The 25,061-nt window shown below is 42.9% G+C and overlaps 1 protein-coding gene across 4 annotated transcripts in view; it reads left to right on the top strand.

Moving 5' to 3' along the window:
* The window catches only part of RUBCNL (rubicon like autophagy enhancer), an 86,466-nt gene that overhangs the window by 37,298 nt on the left and 24,107 nt on the right, over window positions 1-25,061 (top strand). The window contains exons 3-8 of one of the 4 annotated variants that reach the window (XM_086934999.1): window positions 2,770-3,618; window positions 4,444-4,535; window positions 12,911-13,115; window positions 14,093-14,197; window positions 20,197-20,257; window positions 20,386-20,518. In XM_086934999.1, the coding sequence (XP_086791125.1) occupies window positions 2,770-3,618; window positions 4,444-4,535; window positions 12,911-13,115; window positions 14,093-14,197; window positions 20,197-20,257; window positions 20,386-20,518 (1,445 nt within the window). Of the gene's footprint in view, window positions 1-2,766; window positions 3,619-4,443; window positions 4,536-12,910; window positions 13,116-14,092; window positions 14,198-20,196; window positions 20,258-20,373; window positions 20,519-25,061 lie in introns of all 4 variants that reach the window. The other 3 variants (XM_086934998.1, XM_086935000.1, XM_086934997.1) reach the window with 3 other exon arrangements.

Raw genomic sequence — 25,061 nt, forward strand, 5'->3', positions numbered from 1 at the left:
AGGGCATGGGGTACTTCTCTTTCCAGTAAACAGCATAATTGTTTTTTTTTTTAAGACAGTGTCCTACCCTGTGCACACGAAATACTCCACCCCCCACAAGTTATCTGTCTGCTGAGTACCCAACTTACATTTTTATGTCCAGGGTGGAAAATCTGCAATCACTTCTACAATGATGTAATTGGGGAGGTAGTGGGGCTTTACATAAGTACAATGTAGGTATGCAGTGACCGGCCCACGCTGTTGTTCACTGTAATCCTGTTCCTGCCACGAGTGAAGAAAATCAGAAAAATTATGCCCAGGTACATTTTTTTGGGATTAGATGACAAGATAAGGATTTTTTCACAGGTGGGGGGTCTCATGTATTTCCACAGGGTTTGTAGGTAATAATGATAAAGTCTCAAATTAGTTTGTATGATTTTGAAAGTTATGGTCTTTGTGGGCTTGAAACCCCCATTTGTCATTCCTCCATGTCGAGCCTTTTAAAAAGGGCCAATGCAAATCGATGAATTGTCGGTGCACATGATTTATGAGCCTCTTAGGCATAGATGACTGAGTTTGTTGGTATCCTTTTCGCATCAGATTTCTCAGGAACGTTCAACCTTGTTTTTGAGGTATAACCAATTCTTTATCTGGCGAATTGAAACACATTTATGAAAATTGTAACTCTCAACCTGCTCACTCGAACCTTCCCTACTATAATTAACCTTTGTGTTTGTACACTACTGGAATTTTTCAACTAGGTGCCCTATATAATCAGTCCTTGTGCTCTCAATGTAAATGCATGTATGTTCCTTTTACAACTCCTGGTCTATAGAATGTGTTTTTTAGGTTTCCGCAGAGCAGCAAATAGCTTACAACTGATTTTAATACTCTTTAATAAATGCTTTATGGACACAAAACACTTTGTGTAGCCAGTGCGTGTCACTTATACCCAGTGCATATACATTGTATAAATATCCTGTGAATATAGTTAACATTCAGTTTATAATTTTCTGCTGGTCCACCCCAGGAATCACAAACTAATGGAAAAAAATAAAGACAATTTGTATTGTAACCACATTCAGGTAAATTGTATCTGCACACATAATGTTAGTTTTGAGTAATTCAGATACACTGAAAAGTTGGAAATGCTAATTTAGGGGGAAGAGTTTAATTGATGAGCAGGGGCACAGTCTATACTTAGATAAGCTAATACTCATGAAAATGAAACGTACTCCTTCTGTATTAACAAACCAGGAGTGCCTACTTTAGGCGTGGGTTCAGGGAATAGTTTGACTGGTGCTTAGTACAAAAAGAATGGCAGCCGCACAAAGGAGTCACGAGAATGACACAACTGGGAGCACTGCCCATATTTGATAGCTAAGTCTAAGCCCCCTTCTTCCATACAACAAAGGCAGTTGTAGGTGGGGAGATAATAACAGAGAGGGTAAAAGGATAAAGAAATTAGCTATTCCGCACTTAGGGTTCCCCACACTAGAGGTTCCACTAGCCAACCTCTGTCATGTTTAGGAGGAGATTGTGTTTGAGAGGCACACATCACATAGATTGAATTCATGGTGTGGAGTGACCGCAAAAAAGAAAGACCGCTTTACAGGACTCTGACTGACTCTGGTGGATACACTGCCCCACCGAATATGGGTCCTAGTAAATAGTAGCAGAAAATCCAAAGGAGCAATGGAATTTGTGCTCCTTGTATTAACTGCCCCACAGTATCTACCAAGTCCAACAAATGCCAAGATCTGGCACCCCTGAAATATAAAACATGGTTCTGATACCAGATACTGTGGATTTGGTATCCAGCAGCTACCTTTATTGGTGTACTGGTAAGACTTTGAGAGAGTAATAGAGAGTGTTGTTATGTAGAGCTGTGACTATATGTCCCCTCTAGCTCTATGTTAATAATGTGTAATAAGTCCTCGCTTTCTTTAAATACAGTAAATCCAGATATCGAATTTGGGTGAGGTGCTGACATGTCTAAACATAGGACAAGCCAAGTCTACACATCACCAGCAGATACGTAAAGTCACTGACAATCTCCCAAAATCAAATATAGACAGTTCTGTACAGACTTTGCATCAAAAAGGCCTGGTGGTACATTTGCATCATTACCCCATATGACAGGAGGAAAAGAGGGGGGAGAGCTTTCCTAATTATTGCATTTGTGGTCTAAATGATCATTGTAGATCTTGAAAAGTGTAGTCAACCTACTATCATCTTGACTTTAACCTCATAGGAGCTTCGAACGTTCAGCGTTCGTTCAACGTTCGTCTGCCAGCGGTCTTGCGCAGCACTGGCAAGGTAGTGCTCATAACGACCTTTGGCCGATGGCAGCACTTAAGGGGTTAAAACTTTTCTGATGGAGTTGTGTTCAAAAAACCTTCATGACAAAGTACATTTTACAATTGACTGTGTATTGTCCTTAAAATCCACCCGTGTCTGGCGCTGTAACACACAGCACCCTCCTCTCAGATAATTTGCTTCCATTTTGTGTTAGCCTACTACAAACTATTAACCTGTCTCTGTTGGCATAACTTTCTGGAAAAATCCTGTATAGATCCCCAACCAGCTTTATAATGGGTTTCATTTGACTTTCTCGAAATAAACTGCAGTACTTGCTGATTGCCGGGTATTCATTTCACAAGAGGGGAAGTTCTGGTTCACAAATCTGTTTCTTTTCATAGTTGCCTAATGTGCTTTTGCCGCAGTGATTCAGCAGATAATGTGGAAATCCTGCTGTGCACCAACTCTTTGTCTTTTTACTCACAGCAGATAAGTTTGCCAGGCCTGCAGTAATTGGACTCTCTGGGTCTTGTGGGTCTTACCCAAACAGCGCTTCAGCAATCAGAGATATTCTTATGTCTGTTTTGAGTACATCTGATGGCGTGAAACCTCCAGTAATTTCTTCAGAGACTGCATCCCCAGGAACAGACTTTCAGGACCGAGCCATGGTCTACTGGGAAGACACTAGTGATGGCGAGTTGAACGAAGACTATGACAGCGATATTGATGGGATCAACATTGTCTGTAGAGCACAGGAGGACATAAGGTTCACAAGAAACATGGCATCATGGGATAACTCTGAGAACCATTCTTTCACATATCTGCCACTTAACTCACCAGTTCACCTCACCCGCTTCACAGATGATGCTGTGTCTCAGCCAATTGTGTGCAAAGCACAGACGGATGTAAGGTTCACAAGGAACCGAGCCTCGTGGGATAATGCACACAGTAACTCTTTTGAACCCCTGAGACGAAACTCAACAGTTAACCACCGCCGATTAAGCAAAAGGCGCCTCACCCCTTCTTTAGACAGTTTTTCACGAAGGAGGCATTCAACGGTCCTGAAACCACACAGTTTCGACGATGAAGGATTCATAGCCTCCATTACATCTCAAGTCACTTCACCTAGTGTGGATTTGGAAATGGCCTTCGGAAGCTTTTCCTCACCCGACCTTCCTGGACTGCGTTCCAAAACAAAGCACCAATCACACGTTTCTTCCTCCAAGAAACTCACTGCGCCGCCACAAAGTTTTAGAACATCACATACCTCACTGACGACCACACAGGACACCTGCACATTTCAGCGACGTTCTCAATCCTTTCCAACAATCCAGCAAGGTAAGTGTCCATTTTGCTTGCTTCGTTGTATGTTACAATGTCTGCTTTGGGTTTTCAGCTTGTGGTGGCACCTCTTGCAATGTGATCTCATAAAATAGCATGGTTGTGTATGTGGGTAGGTGTTTATTTTGAGTTTAACCCTGGGTTGCGCTACCTGTATCTCCTCTTGGTACAGTGGGACATGTCTCTGGGAATCTTACCTTTTAGAATATAGCTAATGAGAAATGTTCTGGTATAAAGGCGGGAGGAGTTAGAGGGGTGTGTGGTTGTGTCTCCCTAGCTGGAGAACTTATCAAAGGAATTTTCTCGATGAAAGTTTTTTGTTTTTTTTAACGTTGATTAGAAAGTTTGCAAAATGTATCAGTCACAACAGGCAGTAACTTTTCTTCTACCCGTTTTTGAGGAAACTCCTCTAAATGTATCCATCAAGTGCGTAGGCACTCTAGATTTTATAGATCTCTCAAAAAAGAAAACAAAGATTTCTGATTTGCTGTTGTAATTGCCTAAAGAAAAGCTTCATAACACTTATTTCACGACAATGAGTTATTTCTTAATAATTTGCGGGAATGGCATTCAGGTAACTTAGAAACTTCAAATGGTGCAGAACAAAGGGGCTTGGTTGGAGGGGAAAATGTTCCACAATTTGACGTCACTTGTAGCAGAATTATTAAAGGCTGATTTAGTTATCTGTAACCATTTCGGGCTGTCAAATTTAAAATGCTCATGTATCCTTTGCCTTTGCTTGTGATTTCTTTTCTGGTACTTTGACATTGCATCTTTATTTTCAAGAGTGTGGGTATAAATAGCCAATTGTTCTCTTTGTAGCTGTCGATAATGGTTCGACACCCAACAACGATGCTCTCATTCGGAGCCACTCATCACAAGGCCTTTTCAGACCAACTGTTGACCTGGAGAAGGTGAGCATATTGGGGAAATGTGGTTCCAGGAATTGGTGCCTATATTCCCTTTTTTAGTCTAATACATTTACAAAATGCATTGACTCATACAATTGTCGACCTTTATTGTTCAATGTATACCTCGGAAAAGTGTATCAGACTTGAAGTACAGAAAAAGACTGTTATTTTTTCAACTACATACTCTCACCAAAGTTTGCTTGAAGTTTAAGTAGCATATGCTGAGTTGAGATATAAAGATAACATTAACACTCACCCGCTCTTGCCCTCGAAGGGGTTCAGTATGAACTTCGATTAATTGCCAGCTGCTTATGCAGATTCTAATGCCTCCCTGCCCCCAAGATCTTTCCTCATCCCCCTTGGTCTCCTCCGGGAACATTTCTGGGGGTTCTACCTCGGCTCTCCTGCCTTGTATTGTCTCATCACATATGCACGTTCCACAGAGCACCATCTCCTGGTCCTCTGTCAGTCACCCACACAAGCATCCATCCATCCACACACCATCACCCGAAGTCTCCAGTCGTGCCCTGCCCCGCCTGGAAGTCCCATGGATACCTGTGCCCCATACCCCTGTACTTCGGGACTGCAGACAGGCAGTCATTTCCCTCCTAAACCGGCACCCTGGAGCGAGTCCCAGCAAGCACGCCCGCTTAGATACTGTAGGGAGAGGGTCCCCCATCTACTTTAAAAAATGTATTAAATACTCAACCATGCATAAGATTGAGCATTCTACGAAAGAATTACAACCATCACTTGCTTCATTTTTAAAGATTGAAATAAGACGAAGCAAGACTAAAGGCGCACCTCTGCTGGAATCTAATAACCTACTCATGTGCAAATAGTCTTTAATTCGTGGAACACCTTCTCAAAAATGGCAACAATTATATGGAAAAGACACTGAACCGCAGCTATTTTTGTTCTCCAGCTGCAATAAAACCATTCTAAATTGTAGAGGACTTTTAGCCTCTTTTTTGTGAATCCGGCTTGTTTACAAATAAGCCGCTTATCATGCCATGTGACTGACATCAGCTGGGTAGAATGCTAATAGTTTTACCCGAGGCACTTAAAATGGCGCTGCTGTTTGTTCAGCAGGGAATCCTGAGGAGGCCGAATAGTTTAATAGTTCCCGACTGTGTGACTCAGACGGTGGCCACTTGTTATGATGCACATTTTGTTCGATAAAGTGTTTGTCTTTGAGGTCTTTCACAATATTTGTTTGAGCCTGTGTTCTTTATAGGTCTGGCTAGACAGCGGCGCTGATGTTATGTATTGTTACCAATTTGTTAAAATACACATTCGGTCAGCTTTCGGCCCAGACAGAGGAGCCCTTCTCTCTCACCTCATGCTATTGGCTGGTTGTATCTTACTGCCTCCTATGGAGTGCTTGCATTTAAATGCTTCAGGGACTGTCTGTATTACTAAATATGTGCCCAATCGTTCCCCAAGAGGTGCTTCAGAAGTGGTGTGGTTCCTCATTCACATTGAGGTGTGCTCCCAATGCAGTAAACTTCCATTTCTGGTACTTGCACATCCTGCACCAAGAGCATGCGCACAGGCTTTGAGGGGATTGTACCTTGAGGGGATTGTACATATGCTGAATCTCTTCTAACTGTTCCTGAGAAGCTTACGCCGCACCCATACTCCTGGGGGGTATCTAAGACCACACCTCCCCACCAAAAGATCGGGGAGGACCCATGCACATTTCTGGCTCTGTGGAGTTACATGCAACTTCATCAGCCAGTTGTGGGCGTTCCCTTGCACACACATAAGCCATCTTTATAAGCCTGTGCAAAGGAGTTGGCCTATTATGTCATTACTTTAATAGAAGTGTGCCCGGCCCGACGTGCAAGTGGCACACCCCACACTAAGAATACAATAAATACTAAAGGATGTTTGACCCAAGTCCGAACCTTTCTATATCGGTGTTTTATGATCATTGAGCTGCCATTTCATCCCCTTGGCTCTTTGGAGACCGTTCTTTTAGGTGTTCTTTCAAATTGAAAAGCCACATTCTTTAAACCGATCTATGACTGACGTTTAAAGTAGGGGACCCAGTCTTGACACATTGTGGGGTCTTGGATGTCTTGTAATATTTTTACATCATCTGTCCGATCACCGCATTGGTGGAAAACGGACGAGTTATATTGCACAAGAATAGTATGGGTAATGTTACAGCAAGATCGGAGTCCAGAAGATAAAGCTGATGCCGAGCCCCACATTCGTTCGCATCGACCAAACTGTTCTCAGAATGCATATAACGAACTAAATGCAGAGATGATTCAGTTTTTTCTATCTTAGTCCTAACCCATTTCTTCTTTATTAAAAACAAAAAAAAACTTCTTTTTTTTAAGTTGCTAGTTTTAAAAACTATGTTTGCTGCCTGCTGGGATCAGGTCACAGTTTTCAGCTTCTCTTTCTTTATGTACATGGGTTTTCGACATGGGTAGCCGCCTCGGGTTATTGGGTACGGTGGTTCTGAACCTTTTGACCTCTGTGCACCTCACTTAGTCATTACTGAAATCCAGGGAACCCCACTGAATCATCATTGGAATCACAGGACCACCCCCAGTGAGGTATTATTGGAATCCAGAGACCGCATCCTAAGCAGTTTTGATGATTTAAACCACAAACCTGTACACAAAAATGCAGAAACATTCTTCAAACAATTTATAAATACTGAAATATTTAATTCACAAACCAATATAACAAATCAGACATTTCATTTCAATCTGGTGGTTGGAGTTTTTTTATTTCCATTGAGGCCACCCATCGGTAATACTATACTATGTGGATGGATGGAACGCAAATGGCGCCAGAACTATGATCCAGTGGCAAAACTGGCATATAAATCTGCTCTTAACAAATTCCAAACACTCAAACGCTCTGCAATGAGAACCTATTTTTCAAACCTCATTCAAAAGTCTCAGAACTCTTCCAAAACCCTCTTCACTATTGTAAAGGATTTTGCTACCCCTACGGCCACTAAAACACAATGCATTCCCACCCAAGACCTATGCAATGGACTCTCCGACTTCTTTCAGGACAAAATCGTTAAACTCGCCTCCTCTTTTGTCTCTGTCTCTCCCCACCCATCGTCCGTTGCTTCTCGCCCCACACACTGCTCCTTGAACTCCTTTAGCGAGTTAACATTGGATTCAGCCCTATCACTACTTCACAAAGTCAAGTCTGGCTCACCCTTGGACCCAGTACCAGCTAAAGTGATGGGCAATCTCGCCCCCGTTCTTATTGATCCCCTCCTTTCCATCTGGAATTCCTCCCTGACCCAGGGCCTATTTCCTTCAGTTTGGAAACACGCCAGGCTACTTCCCATCCTGAAGAAACCCAATGCTGACCCCTCCCAATTCTGCAGCTACCGTCCCATCTCGCTCTTACCTAAACCCGCCAAGGTGCTGGAGAAAGTGGTTCAGCAACAACTGGCCCAGTTTTTGGAGACAAACAAACTGCTTCATGACTCTCAATCCGGCTTTCGTACCGGTTACAGCACAGAGACTGCGCTGCTGGAAGTCTCCGAGACAATCAGGGAATCAGTGGATAGGGGTGAGGAGGCCATGTTGGTCCTCCTCGACCTATCCGCTGCATTCGACACGGTCTCCCATGTCATTCTTACAGCTCGACTGCAACAACTGGGGATCGATGGCACTGTCCTTGCATGGATCAAATCCTTTCTGTCCGGACGGACTCAAAGGGTTTTGCTTCACCCATACCAATCTGAAGACAAACCCCTCCTGTGTGGTGTGCCTCAGGGTTCAGCCTTGAGCCCTTTATTATTTAATGTTTATTTGGCCCCCCTTGCCGAGGTAGTTGAGGCTTGTGGAGTCAGGGGGGTCTCTTATGCTGATACACAGCTTGTTTTTTCATTTAGAGACCATTCTGACTCCCTCTTCTCCAACTTTCGAAACTGCCTCGGCAACATCTGTACCTGGATGGCGGCGAACCATCTTGCCCTCAACACTGATAAAACAGAGGTTCTCTTTTTCAGTCAGAAATCTACTCCCCCAGCAACTTTATGGTGGCCCACCGTCCTTAACCCACCACCCATACCAGTGCAATCTGCCCGCAACCTTGGCTTCATATTTGACAACACCTTATCCGGGAAAATCCAGGTCAATAAAGGTGCGGCTGCCTGTTTTACTAAACTGCGTATGATCAGGAAGATCTTTCCCTATCTCCCTCAGTCATCTCGAAAAACTGTGGTCCAGGCACTTATCACGGCACACCTTGATTATGCCAACAGCCTTTATGCCGGTGCCCCCCAATACCTTATTGACCGTCTTCAAATTATCCAAAACGCGGCAGCAAGGCTTATAGGTAACATCCCTCCCCGTAACTCGGTCAGAGCTTACCGTGAAGAGCTGCATTGGCTTCCCATTGCCCGTCGTATTGACTTCAAGGTTTTGATCCTGGCCTTCAGGGCAATTAATGGCACTGGCCCTGGCTATTTGAGCAAAAGGCTTAGGATATCCTCTTCAGTAAGGCATCTGAGATCCAACAGTCTTCACCTTTTGATCGTCCCCAGATTCAGGCTCACGCGTACTGGCGGCAGAACTTTCACCGTGACGGCCGCCAAGCTTTGGAATAGCCTGCCAGCGGACCTTAGGTTCTCTGAATCTGAACAAGTCTTTCGCCGCAAACTGAAAACATGGCTGTTTTCTAAGCACTAACCAGCAAGATTTTTGCAGCTTTGCTCTCAGACAGATGGATATGAACTAGGCAACCCTCTCTGGGAAAATAAGTAGTCCTAGCGCCGGGACACCCCCGCCGGAGGTAGCCGCGCGCTCTATAAGCTTCACAATAAATAAATAAATAAATGTGGGGATACAAACTATGTGCCGCTTAAGAGTTGTGGTGGCATGGTGGTCCTGCAGCCACCGTATTCCAAGGCAGCTTTTCAGACCATCGCTGGCTGCGCCCTGGCGGTGGTGCAGTGGACAATGGTATGCAAGGCAGGACTGCCACGGTCTGCTGAGCCTATTTTGACTTTACCCACTGCCAGCCTTGACATGTTTGTGAGCCCACCATGCATGCACCTCAAGTTCCAGCACGGTCCATTCCGTGCTGGATCTTCTTTTGTGTTCCCATTGGGGTGTCTGTATTCAGGGCACCGCTGTGGGAACAGCAAAAGAAAAACCCACCAGACACGAGTTATACTCTTAATCTAGTGGGCGGACCATGCATGGCTTTGGCGGTGCTGTGCTGGCGCAAAGCTGGCGTAGCACTGCACACGTTTTATTCAGGTCTTTAGTTTTTAGCCTTCAATATTAAATTCCTTCACATTTACAGAATGGTTTAAAATTTTACATTGTGTTTCTTTATTTATACACACTTTACAAATCTGTTATCATTTATTATTTAATATTCTAAGCAGTCGTGGACTCCCTTAGACAGTGTTAACGCCCTAGTGTCTCTGGACCACAGGTTAAGAACTGCTGCTGCATCAGTCTACTCTTCATAGCTGATCATCTGTACAGAGTTAGCTTATAGGATAGGACGCTGTTTTGTTAATTGCTATTCTCATTTTTCACAAATATGGGAAAAGAAAATCCATTTCCGCTGCTTTCTGTCGATTTGTGAACTTGGATGGGGATTCACAGTGGGGAATATTTAGGGAAACAAGTTGGTTTTGCATAAGCTTCTGTTACGTTCATTATGTTTTTTTAAACTGCTGAAGCTTTGGCATGTCTCATTATTTGGATATCTTTACATATGCAAAAGAAAGGAAGGTCTATCAGCATAGTATATTTCCACTGTGAGTTTTGTGTTCAGATTCAAAGGATTAGAATATCATTTGTTGATATTAGGAGGATCTTTAGTTTCTTCATTTATCTTACTTGTTAAAATCATTAGGATAGCTAATTACATTTGGCCTTAGGACATCACTCAAAAGAGACTTCCACTTTGTGGTGTGTGCCTTTTTAAATGACCTTTTCCACTAGGAGCAGGGCTGTATGTGAATCTTTTGGGGCCGTAACGCTGTTGTTACAAGAGGGTAACCTTTTTTCAGCATGTGATCTTTTGTTGAGTCAAATGCTGGGCAATAAAGAACCTACACAAACTGAGTAACAAAATAATCTGAGGACTATGCATTCTACTTATCGGGTGTTTGAGGACTGAAATTGTTTTGGCACGTTCGTAGCTCTAGACTACTTCTAGCCCCCCTTTATTGGAATTGCATCACCCACGTTCTCTCCAAGTTGGTGAAGGATTATGGAAGCCAGTTACATATAGCAGTTTTAACATTCAGTCGGTGCCTTCTTGGGTACCAAAGGCTTTAAGTGTGCCCCATCGGGAGCACCTGCCTGCTGGTGAAGCTGGGACCCGCATCATCCTGAGAGCTTCCGTACTTAATCATCTTTGCACATCTTCTTTAATGTTTCAAATGGTATCGCAGTGAATTAAGTAGAAAATGTGCTTATTCAGAATCTTTTTCAGCAATGTTCCCAGACAGTGGCCATAAATCCATGTATCTGGTCTTGCTTAAAAGAACTTACCAAAAAAACACAATTCTCACTCTAAAGAAATGACCCTTTCACAGGTGAAGAGCATCCACCTTTGGGTGCTTTCAGTAGCATGGTAAGTATGGGTGCTAACCTCTGCTCCAAGTTTGTATGCTTTGTGTTTGAGGACTAGGTGCGATCTGGGCCTTCGAAAGGTTGCGTAGACTCTACTGTGGTTGGCAACTTTGATTGCTCTCTGTTATCTCACTTGTAGGGCTCACAGACACAATCTCTGTCTTAAAAAATATGAAATGGCTCCTGCACAGGTCACCCACTTTGATTGCTGCTTCGAATTTTGCTCATTGAGGATCATTTCTTTCGTTTGAGAACTTTCTCTGCAGTGTGTCACCAACTAGAATGTTGACCCTTCCATAATTACACTTTTGATGTAAATGCACACTGTGCTCCACTGTGTGCTTTAAACCCAAAAGATGATCTGCAATTTTGATCTGTGTATATTGTCAGTGAGGGAGACAAAAAGTAACTGGTTTTCCATTGGTTTGCACCTGGAAAAGAAGCATTATAGGCATTTTAAGGCTATCCCATCCTCGGCTCATTCACATGTCTTAATTTGTATTGTACACACTGTACAAATTACTTTGTCATACATTTGATCGAGACGAATTGCCTTTGACAAAGGTCTGCTGACCACACAGTTCCAGAAAAGAAATATTTCGTATTACCTTACCCCTTAATTTTAGCAGCAACAAACACTGCAGAATTCATGTGAAATATATTCAAAGTTGAGTCTGCCTTGTTTGGGGCTCAAAATTGAAATAAACTTTTATGGTAAATTCCATGTTGGGGTTAATGAGTATCTCAGTTGGCACAACAAGTGACGTCAAAAGAAGTCCATTCTAGAATAGCTGGGATTTAATTCAAGCAAAATGGTTTTCGCTGCATAGTCAAGGTGTAAAGAATGTGGAGTAATACCTAGACAAGGTCACGAAGAGAATGTCAAGCCAAAAACATCAGACTCAAGATCCAGAACCAACTCTATCATATTGGCAACTTCGGGTTTAACAGAACTCAACTTTTCCACTGTTGGGATTTGCTTCTATCAATTATAGTTGACTGGCATTCTACTGCAATTGAGTGAACCGAAATGAGGCAAGATAGCAGTTGCCGGAATAAATTATAAAACTTTTTTTTTTTTCTTTTTCCTTTCTCAAAAGCTCCGGGTTTTGAAAGATGAGATTAGACTATAGCGAGACCACTGATAATACTAAGATATTTATGGTTAACCTTGGACTTGGGTCCCAACTGACAAGACCATTCAACAAGCAGTAGCAAGGAGGGTGAAGGATGTAAATGGCTGGACATAAAACAAGAAAGATTTATGTACAAAAATTAGACACATTTTCGTGAGGAAAGTTTATTTTTTCTGTACGTTGAGGTCCTAGTTTGCCATGGATTTCAATACAACTTTCTGTTCATTCCCACATTGTTGACTTTCCGAATGTTTCGTATTGCACCTCACCAGCCTAGTTTTGTGGAAATTACATTGTGTACCTCATTCTTGGTCTTTCTTGAATCCCTTGCCTTTCTATTTTATTAAAATAGCATTTTTGTATTTTTTTTTCAATTCTTCTATAACTTCCAAATGGAAAACAAAATGCCTAAAATGTATTAGTGTTGTGGGCAAGTAGGTCTACTGGAGGGTCAAATTTTAGTCAATCTGATTTCAACAAAGCATTTGTAATTGCAGTTTATAGTCTACTCGTTAACCCTGTAGTACAGGCATAATAGTGATAATGAAGTGTTTAGCCAATTTGTGATTTTTGTACATTTTGCATTGTTGCCATGTTACACTTGCTACCAGTTTGACAACTACATGTAATTGTTTGTTTTATGTTCTCTCAGGAAAATGAACACTTCTACGTTGCAGATCTGATCATCGCAGCTTTTGAGAAGCTGAAATGCAACCTGCAAGGTCCACCACCCGAGCACGTAACAGTAGAAAGAGTAGACTTGTTCTGTGCTTTTCCATCCGACATAGAAACTCACCGCTGTGGGAGGCGAAAGACTCAGTCGGAGTCTGCTGCTTCGATAGATAGTGGCTATGAAGGTATATTTTAAATACACAACCCATTTCTAAGCCCATTGTTTTCTCCACTTGATAATCCTCAGTTTCCTCTTCTACCCTCTTTTATACGCATTCTTTTTATTCATGCTCAGAATTTCTCCTGTCCTGTCCCTCAATATATTGTACTTACCAGAATGGGAAATTGATAAGTCCGTAAATGTCACACTTTTGGTCAGTTATTTGTGTGCAGATGTTTTTCGAAGCATCTCTCTTCACACTTTGAATTTCTGGGTATTATGTGCACAAATTGTTTACAGCAATAACAACTGCCTCTAGCACAATGAAAGCACCATTGTTTGAAATTGTTCAGTTTTATGCTTGCGCTGAAATGTTTATATAATTGCACGTTGAAAACTGGGGCTATAATCACATTCCTGTGACATTATCAAGTTTCCTTTTCCTGCTGTGGTGGTGGGGATATAACCTCAGACCCTTCCTTTCTTGAGTTGTTCGCTGTCCTTTAGACCATGTCTCTTTCTGTCCTTCTGTCTCTTGCCCTGCTTGCAGCTCTGACTTTTCCACATAGTTTTAACTTGAATGGCCTGAAGAAGCTTGCATCACTTTTGTTTCTGTACCATGCGACCAGCCTTCATTCTCCTTTCCCTTTCACCTTTACTCACCTTGGGTTAGCCTGTTCCTTGATTTTCCTATTTCACAGAGTTTTCTTAAAATCTCTGCTGGTCTCTTCTCACCCAGTTTTTTAGTAGCTCTGAGGCAGTGATGATCATTTATATATGATATATGCTGTTTTGAGTGTCTGTAATGTGGTAAAACCAGTTGCATTAGTAATGGTTTCAGTTACAAAAGAGCACGTGCAAATGCCTCAGCATTTATTGGCTCGTATGTTATTATAGAGTTTGAACCAGTGGCAGCCCAATGTTTTACAATGATGGAATGATTCATTGCAGAAGCACGTAGGAACTTAATAAACATGGGTATCCATTTTACTTTCCTGTAAGGTTGTGCTGTTCTGCAACATATGCGGACATCCAAGCCTATTCCAGAACAAGATGGCTGTACTTGTCCCTCAGACGTTGAATCCGATGACGAATATGTAGTTCTTGGTAAGATTTTCCACATTATTAAATGTACAATCTCCACCTTTTATTTATTTATTTATTTTCTTTTGTCATCTGCAGTTAAAAAAAAAAGGCATAACTGTTAGTGAGGCAGAGGGACTTGGAGCGCCTTTGGCACTGATGAAAACCAGTTTATTGATTTCTGGGTCATAGTTGATGGTTCTTGACTTCTTTATGACTACAAGTGTTGCTACATAATTTTTACATCACTTAGATATTGTACATACTCTATTTGGCAGTCTGAGGAAGATCACATTAGTTCAGTCAGGGCAGGACTTTATGGCAGTTCCCACATGCATTGGGAGAACAGAAACATTCCCTTGGGTACATTTCTTAGCAGGGAGGTACCTGTCTTCAAGTAACAGTCACCCTAATGCACTCTTACGGTCATTCATCACTATCAACACATTTCAAGATGAAACCATATGTAATAGGGAAGCGACTATAACACAGGATCTTTCTGTTCTCACTTTGTAAGTGCCCTATTCCCTTTGGTTGTAAGGGGCCCCTCTCTTCTTTCAATAGTTCCCACATGCAGCAAGGCTTACAAATGGGAAACAGCCATACCATTGCATGCCTTTACAACGCAGTTGTTACGCCGACTGCGTTGTTACAATGCGAACCATTACATCCCAATTCGTTCCAGCGACTTGCTGTAGGGGGCGCATTGGTGTTGGATTTACAATCAAACACCTTCCCTGCTGTTGCACAAACTGGAGTAGGAATAGTAAATTATACTATTCTTAAGTCCAGAGCGCCCCCTACAGCAAGTCGTTGAAACGGCTTGCAATGTAACAATGCGGTCATTGTAACAACCGCCTTGTAAAGGCATGCAATATAAAGGTATGTATTCCTTACAAATAGAATATGTGAGCATAGGCAGGCATCATGAATGATATGCCGGCTGCAGACACAATCTGACAATCAAGATACTTTTGAGACTGCTTATACTTTCGACTGTGGTGTGACGATTGACTAGCAGTGGTTCAGAGTTTGGAGGAAGTGAGGCTGGTTGTAAGTTTGAGGTTTTGAATTCATATACTTCAAGAACCATCTTCGTATTCATGCCAGGCAGGCAGGTTTTGAGGGACTGGTTTTGGTTCTTGATCATGCAGCATTTTTGTCAGGAGGGGGGGGGGGGTTGGGGGGTTGGGGGGTTGGGGTGGCATCTATTGAGTACTGGGATCATCCGAAGAGCCAGGTCTTGAGGTATTTCCTGAACTGGGGCAGTGTGGGCTCTTGCGTGTTTCGTTCCAGGCCTTGGCTGCGAGGTAGGAGAAAGACTTTCTTCTCATTCTGGTCTTGTAGATGCATGGGATGGTGGCCAGAGAGAGGTCAGCTGATCGGTGGTGTCTCTTGAGTGAGTGGAAGGAGAAGTGGTTGTTTAGGTATGCTGGTCCGATGTTGTGGAGGGCCTTGTATGCGTGGGTGAGGAGCTTGAAGGTTATTCTTTTGATGGGAAGCAAGTGGAGATCGCGGCAGTGTTGGGTGATGTGGTTGTGACAGGGGATGTCTAAGATCAGTTTGGCTGTGGCTTTCTGGACGATCTAGTGTTTGCGGAGGAGTTTCTTGAATCCGGCGTAGAGGGTGTTGCCGTAGTCTAATCTGCCACTGGTGAGGGCTTGTGTGACCATTTTCCTGGATTCGTGTGGGATCCATCTGGATGTTTTTAGGAGAATGCGGACGGTGTTGAAGCAGGCTGAGGGTACGGTGTTGAACCGGTGGTTCATCGTGAGCGTTCTGTGTATGGTCTGTCTGGGTTGAGGTGGGCTTTCCGAGGGCTGGGGGGCCACCAGGTGTTGTCCCATGCCGAGGGGGTGGAGCCAAGGACAAGGACCTCTATTTTCTCAGAGTTGAGTTTCAGGCAGCTCTTCTTCATCCAGGTGGGGGATGGCTTTCATCCCTTCTTGGAAGTTGTCTGCTGATGTTGGGTTCTTTGGTGAGGGAGAGGATGAGATGGGTGTCATTGGCGTAGGAGACTATGTTGAGCCTGTGGTTTCTGGCGATGGTTGCGAGTGGGGCCATGTAGATGTTGAAGAGGGTAGGACTGAGAGAGAATCCCTGGTGCACTCCACATCTAGTCTCTTTAGATTCTGAGAGTTAGGGCAGGAGTTTGACTCGCTGAGTTCTGCCTGTGTGAAATGAGCATACCTTGTCCAGGACTTTTCCGCGGATACCGGCGTCATGGAGTCTGGTGGCTACTGTGCGGTGGGAGATGGTGTTGAAGCCAGTTGAGAGGTCCAGGAGGATGACGGCTGCAGTTTGGCCCTTGTCGAGGAGGGAGCGGATATAGTCTGTGGCGGCATGTAGGGGTCTCTGTGCTGTAGTTGCTGTGGAATCTGGATTGGGAGATGTCCAGGACATTATTGGCTAGCTGGGTGTTGACTGCCTTTTCGATTACCATGGCTGAGAATGGAAGCAGGGAGATGGGCCAGAAGTTCTTGAGGTCTGCCAGGTCTGCAGTGGGTTTCTTCAGGAGGGGGAAGACTTCGGCATGTTTTCAGTCGTCGGGGAATGTGGTGGTTCCGAGGGAGCAGTTGATCATCTGGCGTAGTCAGAGTGAGATGGCCGTGGCGGCTCTGTGAAAGATGTGGGGTGGGAAAGGGTCTGAGGGTGCTCCCGAGTGGATGGTCTTTAGGGTGTCTTCTGTAGTGAGCGGGGTCCAGGTGAGCAGGGTCTGTTGGGTGGCATCGCTGGGGGTGGGATCTGGAGCGGTGCAGAGGTCTTGGTTGTTGAAGTTCTTATCATCTTAATCTTGCAGTAAAAAAAGGTGCTGAGTCTGTTGCATAGGTCTTGGTGGTGGGACGTCCGTTCTGCTCTTGTGTTTGGTGAATTCTTTGATGATGGAGAAGAGTTCTTTGGTATTGTGGACGTTGGTGACGATTCTGTCTTGGAGGAACTTCTTCTTTGTGGACTTAATGAGTTGGTTGTGTGCTGTGGGTTGTGATAAGCAGAATCTTGTGATCAACTATGTTCAATCACATAGCAACATAGAAAATTACTGTAAAATCAGAGCTTGATTAAAATTACAATAATGCATCAATGTGAGGTATCTGACCTAAACTAGGGCCAGTTCTCAGTTCATTTCATAAAGATAGTGCTGAATTAAAGAGGGTAAAAATTGGCTACTAGTCTTTAAATCATGTTTCAAGGGTACCTTCTAATACGTATGCTTCCAGAACACTAGCCTCCCGTCATTAGAGCGACAAATGGTAATTCAGGGTGTTTACCCATTTTTTACCTGCGGAAACTAAAGAGTTTTTGCCTCTCGTGTTTTCCCTTCCTTTTTGCAATGTGTTGTCTTGGGGATGAAAGCATACAGATGTTATTTTTAGCTTTCTGCTGTCCCTTGAATTGCAATATTTAAGATTACCAGCGGTTCCAAGAACATGTAGCCCAGTACTGGACTGGCCTCTTGCAAGCCAATTGAATCTGGTAATTTAGATGCATTTGTTTAATATATGCCACTAAGGGCTGAGACTACCACATGTTTGTAGAGGCTTTATCTTGATGAGGACAATCCCAAGCTCGCAGGGGCAGGCCTGTCACACAGCAATAAAGATGTGCCCAATTCACATAAAGCCATAATCAAAAGGCGTGAGTTCCAGCAACCTGAAAGGATGCCTATTTAAAGCTCCTTATACTGAGCATGCTGTTGTAGGTTCTGGGAAGTGTCCGACAAAACACTAGCATCATGTACTACCTCATGGTCTTTAACTCAGTCAAAAACATAAAGTTAATTCATTTGTGGCAGTCCGGACCCCTTTAACAACAGCCTTTTGTCCTTAATGAAAGGTTGAAAAGTTGTGTTTATTGATATTTATTGAAGCTGGTGTAAAAGTCCCCCACAATGGAAAACTGCCATAGAAATTGTGTAAGATGGTGTTGCAGCATGAGTGACACACCTCTGTTTGTATTTTTGCATAAGTTGCCCCTATTCTTCACATTCCTAGCAGCACCAATTTTGATCTTGGCCATATCCAAAGTAGAAAGTCAGGGTGTAAGGGCACTCAGAGTGTTCAGGACCTGTGGATTTGAGTCTTTGTTGAGATTCACTGCTTTAGTGGGACATTTGTTTTAGTTAGCTGTTGTTCCCATGCCAGGTTTGTTTATTTGCTGTTTTCCTAACATTGCTTCCACTTTTGAACAAACCTCGACGTTCTGTCCAGTGATCATACAACTGCTAACTAAGTTTAGTATCTGGGCACACCAAATGAGAACATGATTTAATGGACTAGATGTCCTTCAATTCCACTGTCTGAGCTACCAATTGAATTTTTGCACAGGTTGTCTCATTCATAATGAGGTTTCCTGCAGTGGTTCAGGTATTTCCTATTCGAGTCTTTTCCGGATTTTGAAAAATCTGGCATCTCTGGTCACAGGTGTCCCTGGTAAATAGTACAAATGCAAAAACAACAATTGATGGGCGGAATGTTGCACAATGGCAAAACATTCCCCCCCAGTCACAGATCTGGGTTTAATCCATCGTTATTTTGCTCACCACACCACCCCAGTTCAGACATGGCCATATGCAATTCAGTCTGACCCTGTGCCTCATGGGAACAGTCCAGCCCGAACTGCCAAGCCATGTCTTTCCTAAACCGGCATCAAGCATCCTAGGACCGGTTTCTGGCTATCAGTCGTCATCCGCCAAGATAGCTTGATTCCAGTGGCATGGAGAGCACAGGACTCACGTTTGAGCATACCCGTCCCACCGGTCTAGGAAAGACATGGCTTGGCAATTTGGGCTGGACTGTTCCCATGTGGCACAGGGTCAGACTGATTTGCATATGGCCATGTCTGAACTGGGGTGGTGTGGTGAGCAAAATAACGATGGATTAAACCCAGATCTGTGACTGGTGTAACAAGAGTGCATCCTTGACCCTGGGCGACCCCTGAGTCTACCCCCAGAACCTCAACTCCCACTACCAAATGCATACCTCCAAAATCGAGGATAACATTGACTTTTTTCTGTGAAAAGTTTTTAAGTGTGTTTGAGAAACTAAAGAAATTCTTTAAAATTGCATAATCTAACAAAAACGATTTTATTTACCTGTTTTCAGGAAATGTGCCAGAGTAGTATCTAAGTATACTACTCTGTGTAAGCCTGGTAATCTCAAAAGTTACTTTCCTGCTATTTTACTAAAAAGCCTATTCAAGTCGATGTCCTACATTTACCAAGTATTGCATTTCTCTGCATCCATACTGTAAATCAAACTAAACATAGTTATCATCCCAACTGTATTTCAATTGCACTGCTACTGTAAAGTACTTATTGCTTACCTTTGCCAGGCTTGCTCGGTTCTGGAAAATAAAAAAACTACAACAATATTTTTATACAAAAACAATTGGTCTCAAGTTCAGTCTGAGTGTGTGAACTCATTTGCTGACTGTGTGTGTACAACAAATGCTTAAAACTGTCCTCTGATACTGCCTTACTGCTCGACCACACTACCACAAATGGAGAGTAAGGTTCTATCTAACTTTACCTCGTCCTACCTTTGGGGTTCCACTGGACTCTGTGCACACTAGATCTCACTTTGGTATAGAATATACAGAGCCAGATTCCTACAGTCAGGAATGCTAAACATTTGTTGGCCGGGGTTATTTTGGTCCAAACAGTCACTGAAGATGGAGATAGAGTAGATCTGGGAAAGCTCAACCGTGAGCATCCTCATCATTTGACTGGTGTCTCAGGAGGAGACCGTGAGTGATTTCTGTTTCAAACCTGCCAGTGTCTCTCACCAGCTCCTGTCTTAATGTAGTGTTTCTAGCTGAAGTAGGAAGGAGACTATCTGGCAGTAATAGTTTTATTTAACAAAATGTTTTGCATGAGTCCTTCATAGGTAGAGTTTGACTTAATGTGAAATCTTCCATGCAATGCGATTTTGCAAAAATGAACAAGTGTCAGTAAGTAACTGGTGTCGCAAGTGTTTTTACATGCATATGTAGTGAGTTAATGTTATTATTTTTCCCTCCAATAGAATTGGAAGATTATGAAAAGGCAGTGTCTGTGTCTCCATGCCCTCAAGACTCAGCGGAAAGGTAGTGTTTTTGGCTTATTGGGGTTTTCCTAAATATACAGAAATATATCTGAGATGCAAAACCTTAACCAGCACTAGTTACAACAAAGCAAGTAATACTTGTATATTGAATTTCAGTTCTCATTTCAGATCCTCTTATTTGCCCGTCTCAAACTCTGCTGAAGTAACTGCACAACAGCTGTATAGGAACTTCCGAAAGTGCTGGAGGCAAGCAGAGACAGACTGTCAAATGGCTGCTCCACTAAAAGGCACGAAGCAAAATGTACGTGTTCAAAGAATGACAATAGGGAAACATAGGTGATATCTTTAAATTATATTTCAAGCTTCCTGGATGGTGGAGCTTGTTTAATGGATGCCTTTCCTAATTATTTTCAAGCACATCACATGTTTACTCTCACATAATTTATGAATGCTGTAAATTGTAGTTGAAAGTCTTAGTTTGTACTTCCTTCATGCTTGGCATGCTGATCTGTGTACAAAGTGGATGCATAAGGTGTAAGCTTCCCATAATAGAATGAGTAAGTCTGCCTTCACTTAGAGCGGTTGAAGAAACAAAATGCAACTGATTGTTGATCTAGTAGGCTTGCTTCAATTTTGTCACCTTCTGTATTTGATTTGGTTCTTAATATGTGACCTCTGTAGACAAAATTGCGTTTGGGCATGAACCGTTGCAGTTAACCACATATTAGCTCAGCGCTGAATTACCTAATAAGAGTTTCCAAAAAGAACTTGTATATAAACACTAGGAATGATAAACCTCTGAAGTGACTACACTGAATACCTACATTTGGTTGATGGCTGAACAAGACATAATTAACTACGTTTGTTTTACTCCAAATATTTTCTTGTCAGTTTAGACTATTTTCAATAAACCAAAGCAAATGCTTCTGTACTACTGAGTTGGTCCTCCTAATATAATCTAAAAAATTGTCCTAGTTTTTGTAGTTTTGCAGCCTCAGTTATGCTAGACTCATGCTTTGAATACTTCTGCCAAGGTGTGGTTGGGTGGGTGGGTAAAAAGTCTCTTGTAAATTTGAAAAAAGATTTTGTGGTAGATGTTGACAGAAGCAAAAATTACAGTTGATGGACGGAATGTTGAACAATGCAAGCATTCTCCCCAGTTACAGAGCTGGGTTTAATCCATTGTTTTTCAGCTCACCACGCCACCCCGTTGAACCCAGCCATATGCAAATCAGTCTTGACCTTGCTCCTCATGGGAACAGTCAAGCCCCAACTGCCAAGCCAGGTCCTCCCTGGACCAGAAACAAGCATCCTCTGACCATCCAGGCTAGCTTGAATCAAGCAATTTAATGTTGGGTTCGGATGTTTGCAAGTTGTTTTTCTTCGAAGAGGTCTTTTTCAGGTGACTCCTCCTTTCAGTGATACTGCTCATGGGCATCGACTTCATTATTAGATTGTTTTATTTCCGCCATCAGGTTTGGACGTGTATTGCGATGCTCCGATTCGAAACCGTTAATTGGGATCTCTTTGGTGCGCAATTCACTCTACCCTCATCTGTATTGTTTCAATCGCTTCTTCTATCAACTGCTTATCGAAATTCTGAAAACTTAAGTTATCGAATCAGGACACTCCAACCACTACCTTCGGGCCTAGCCCGTTTCCTTTATATAACTTCCACTTGAAAATCCATCATTGAGTCTTCTTCTGATGGAACGGACGCTGATTACATTTTGTCCTCTGTGCCATTTCAAATACCCGTGCACCGACCATAAGGTTTGTAACCTCCACCTCTTCCCCAAAATATAAAGAAGAAGACTGTGACGTTTGCCGGTTGTTCAGATCCAAAAAGACTCTGTGGGGCCGTCGGGCTCCACAGAGAGAAATGCAGCGGCATAGTATAGAGGATACCCCTGATATCTTCGGAGAAGATATCTAGCAAGAAGAAATGGAAGCAGCGGAAGAGGAATAGGCTTTCTACATCCAGGACTCTGATTCCGAGTTGGATATCGAACTAGAGTCCCTCGACGTTCCAGCTGGACAGGAATTCGTGAGTACCAAAGCCCCCTTGCCACAAAACCCACTCCCACCAAACCAAAGTATTCTGGACCACCACTGCCATCAGGCATTGATTACAATGCCCCACCCTTTGGCTCGGCACCGGAACAGCAAGTCAAGCCTTCCGGCTCTGGTTCGAGCAGCGATGATACCCCTTTGGTTCCGAAAGATGAAAAAGGACAAATCCAGCTCGGTGCTGAAAATTTCAGCACCAAACAAGAAAGATGCTCCTCTTAAGCCTCCGGAGTCAATTCTGGAAACTATGAAACAAAAGCTGGATCCAAAACAGAAGAAAGTCTATATAAATCTGACACTGGACATATTGCAGCGTAGCGAGTGATACCGTCCTCCAAAAGGAAAATAGACACTAGATATAAAATCCCTCTTAAAAAAGACCTGGCTACTAGCCCTCTTCACCACATTCCTCAAATTTCTTCACCAGTACATATTATTATACCAGCTTCAGACCCTCTACACATCACACCACCAGGCTCTCTGGGTACAGATCCTGATATTGGGGATGACACTTACGAACAGCCACCGCCAGATCCATCGGATGTTTATAATATCGATCCACCTACAGAGACTGATCCAGATCTGTACCCTGCTAAACCTTCCCCTCCAGATAATAATGCTTCATATCTGGAGTTAAATACCAGGGCAGCCACTTACCTTGAAGTGACTTTACACAAGGAATCTCTAGAAGATTTCCTCTTTGAAACTTTATGTAACAGACATGGAACATCACAGAAATGTCTTATGTTGAAAGGTATGGTAAGGCCATGCAGTAGATATTTTTAAAGATCCAGTGAGGGCATGTATCATTACACCAAGGGTGAACAAAATATAAACCCCCACCATCTGACCCAGTTATTATTAAGGGTCAGCTTCCTTTAGATTTTTTAGTTGTCATTAATGCTTATATAAGAGCAAATTCACAAACCTTGGGGAATGTACCAGCTCCAGAGAAAGAATCAAAATTAATAGATGCCTCGGGCAAAAGGGTAGCTGCTCAGTCAGCCAACCGTTGGCGTATAGCCAATACACACGGTCTGTTGGCTTAGTACGATAGGGCCCACTCAATGAAATGGAAGATTTATTACAATATCTCCCAGAAGAACACAAGAAAATAGGACAGGAACTAGTACAGGACGGGAAACGTATTTCTAATTCCTTTATTATATGCAGGTTAGATGCTGTGGCTACTACAGCCAGAGGAGTCCACACCAGTAATCTCCGCAGAAGACATGCATGGCTAAGAATCTCTGGTTTCAAACCAGACGTTCAACACACTATCCTTAACGCGCCTTTCGACAAAGAACACCTCTTTGGACCTCAAGTGGACGAATCACTTGACAAAATTAAAATAGTGGTGCAACGTAAAAAAACTTTTTACAAAAATAAACACCTTGCTGTGTCCGGATGGGCAATTTGACAACAATGTACTATGTACAAAAACCGGGGGGTGGGATGGGGGCATACAGTCCCTTTAACTGTCATGCCTCTCTTAGTCCATTTGGCGTTGAGTGATTCATCACAAAAATTAAACTCATAGTAGAACACCTTCAAAGGAACAGACAACGGCTTTTCTGAAACTCCGCAGGATACGGCAACAACAAGTCTGAGTGGGAACTCCACACCCAAATTCTCTTTCCATACTTCCAAAACTGGGGGTTTTCACAAATAGATTTCTTTGCGACAGCAGAGAACTTAAGACTTCGCCTCCAGGTTCCCACATCCTCTATCCAAAGCCAATGCTTTATAGTTGAACCGGTCCGGGATAATTGCTTACGCTTTTCTGCCTCTCCCTTTCCTTCCATTTCTGTTTCGGAAGATATCAGGCAGACATCTCATGCTAATTCTAGTGTCTCCCACATAGGCTCGTCATCCATGGTTCACCACACTACTGGAACTGTCAGTAGTTCCACATCAGCAGCTTCATGTCACTTCATACCTTTTCCGCTAGCAGCTACATGGCCCACACCACACACATTTATGAAACAATATTGTGTGGGTGTGTTAAAACGACAACAAGCTAATGTGTAGGACAGGCTGTGCTAAAAACCCTTTTTCAAACAGCTGCCACACCAACTGGTTAGCCACCACTTTGGGAGAGTACTACTATACAGTCTATGCAACACATGTGTATCTGCAGCACACATACCTTGAAAGGCTTATGTTACTTACCCTGTAAGCGTCTGTTCTTGGCTTGTAGAGATGTAAATTCACATGTGCCCCACCCTCCTTCCCGGACTCCTATGGTTATTGCAGTTCTGATTACTTACATTATACACGCATGTATTCACTTATTTACTCCATTCTCTCCTTCTCATGCTCATGCACAGTATCACCAAAAAGAAGAGTCACCTACCTCATGACTGAAAAAGACTTCTTTGAAGAAAAACAACTTGCAAACATCCAGACCCAACACTGGATGGCAGGAGTATGCAAAGCATGTGAATCTACAGCTCTACGTGCCAAGAAATGATGTTTACAGGGTAGGTAACCTAATCCTTTCATTCCATCAAGGGGCAATGACAGGCCTTTCTATACATGGAAAGTGATAAAACTGTAGGTGGCTGACCAAATAAAGGTCCCCACCTCTTAACGCATGCTGTTAACTAATTTAAATATATTATTGACAAGCTATCTCCATGTACAGTGGGCTAGAATATGACGGCTACAATAGTACTTGCCCCAAGAACTTTGCACAAGAGGGTGTGTTGACAAGTAAGAACAAAACATAATTAGTAATATTATCAAGAGTGCTCAAATGAGGAAGAGTCATG

The sequence above is a fragment of the Lissotriton vulgaris genome, chromosome 8 (genome assembly GCF_964263255.1).
Source record: "Lissotriton vulgaris chromosome 8, aLisVul1.2, whole genome shotgun sequence".
Lineage (NCBI taxonomy): Eukaryota > Metazoa > Chordata > Amphibia > Caudata > Salamandridae > Lissotriton > Lissotriton vulgaris.